This window comes from Myotis lucifugus, unplaced genomic scaffold (assembly GCF_000147115.1).
Source record: "Myotis lucifugus unplaced genomic scaffold, Myoluc2.0 scaffold_27, whole genome shotgun sequence".
In the NCBI taxonomy this organism is placed as follows: Eukaryota; Metazoa; Chordata; class Mammalia; order Chiroptera; family Vespertilionidae; genus Myotis; species Myotis lucifugus.
In genome coordinates, this window is record NW_005871075.1 from 4760190 (window position 1) to 4761620 (window position 1431).

Genomic DNA, 1431 nt, shown 5'->3' on the forward strand with positions numbered 1-1431 from the left:
AATGAACAAGTATTTCGACTTTTCTCCCTGGTTTCCGAATAGTCAGGTCCTCGCATAGACCGTGTGCTTCAGCCCGATGTCTGACCTGGTGCTTCTCCACATCACCAGCAGTCACTACGGCGCGCTAGTCCGGGCCGAGCATTGGCATTGGAGTGTGAGAGCGGGGGCAGTGCAGTCAGGCCGCGGTGCCGAAGAGGCGCGGGGATTCAGCGGCGGGCGCCAGCCAGCAGCTGCGGAAGCGCCTGCGGAAGCCGCGTTCAAGAAGGCGTAGAGGAAGGGTTGAGGCAGCTGTTGGCGTAGCTCAGGCTGTGATGCCGTAGAGACCGCGACGACGAGCGGCGTCTGCGGGAGGTCGGTGTGAGCGCCACCACGGTGCTCAGGTGGTAGGGCGTCCAGCAGAGGAGGCACGCGGCCAGGATCGCCGCCACCAAGAGAGTGACCCGCTTCTTGGCGCGGCCCCAGGGCCTGGCCTGCCCGTCGAGGCGCAATGGCTCGCAGCCGGGCACAGCAGGGCGAGGTAGAGGGCGCAGATGGTGGTCACGGGGATGGCGAAGCCCAGCACGAGCGTGTAGAGGCGGCTCGCCCGCCACCAGAAGGCCTCGGGCTGCGGGAAGACCAGCGCGCACTGGCGCCGGCCCTGCTCCTCGTCGAGCCGGGCGAAGAGCGCGAAGGGCAGCACCACCAGCGTCGCCAGCGCCCACACCGCCAGGCTCACCGCGCGCGCCGCGCCGTACGTGCGCCCCGCCACCCGGCGCGACTCCGCCGTGGCCAGCACCACCCGGTAGCGGTCGGCGCTCATGACGGCGAGGAAGTAGAGGCTGGAGAAGGTGTTGTACTGGTCGATCGCCACGACCAGCTTGCACATGAGCTCCCCGAAGGGCCACCGCCGCAGCAGCAGGTCGGCGATGTTGACGGGCAGGACGAGCGTGAAGAGCTCGTCGGCGACGGCCAGGTTGAGGATGAACAGGTTGGTGACATTCTTGCGGGGCGTCCGCAGCAGCACGTACAGCACCGCCGAGTTGCCCACCAGCCCCGCGGCGCAGATCAGCGCGTAGACCACGGGCACGGCCACGGCCAGCGGCGGCGGCGGCGGAGGCGGCGGCGGGCTCGAAGCGTTGGGGCAGCCCAGCGGGAAGCCGGGGGACGACGCGTTGGGGGGCCCCAGCTCCCAGGACAACGCGTTGTGCATCTCGGCGAGTGTAGGGGTGCGGCCGGTGCCGTTTGCTCCACCGCCGCCCCGCCGGGCTCCAAGCCCTGCTCTGGCCCTTCCGGGGCGGCACCTTCTTAGCCCACGGTCGCCGCGGACTCCAGGGGCTGCAAAGCCAAATGGAAGCACAGGTGCGGCTCCTGGGCGTGCGGCGTTAGGTTAGAAGTGCGGGGCCGGGGTCGGGGGGCGGCTCCCCAAGCCTGCTCCACGTGATCGCTCTCTGC

The 1431-nt window shown here is 69.5% G+C and overlaps 1 protein-coding gene across 1 annotated transcript; it reads right to left on the reverse strand.

The window, feature by feature from the left end:
* Positions 1-114: 114 nt before the first annotated feature.
* NPBWR1 (neuropeptides B and W receptor 1) lies at positions 115-1189 on the reverse strand. The gene is given in 5 exon segments (XM_006109823.3): positions 115-281; positions 284-312; positions 314-359; positions 362-488; positions 491-1189. Coding segments are annotated over 5 exon segments (1068 nt in total).
* Between the last annotated feature and the right edge of the window lie 242 nt (positions 1190-1431).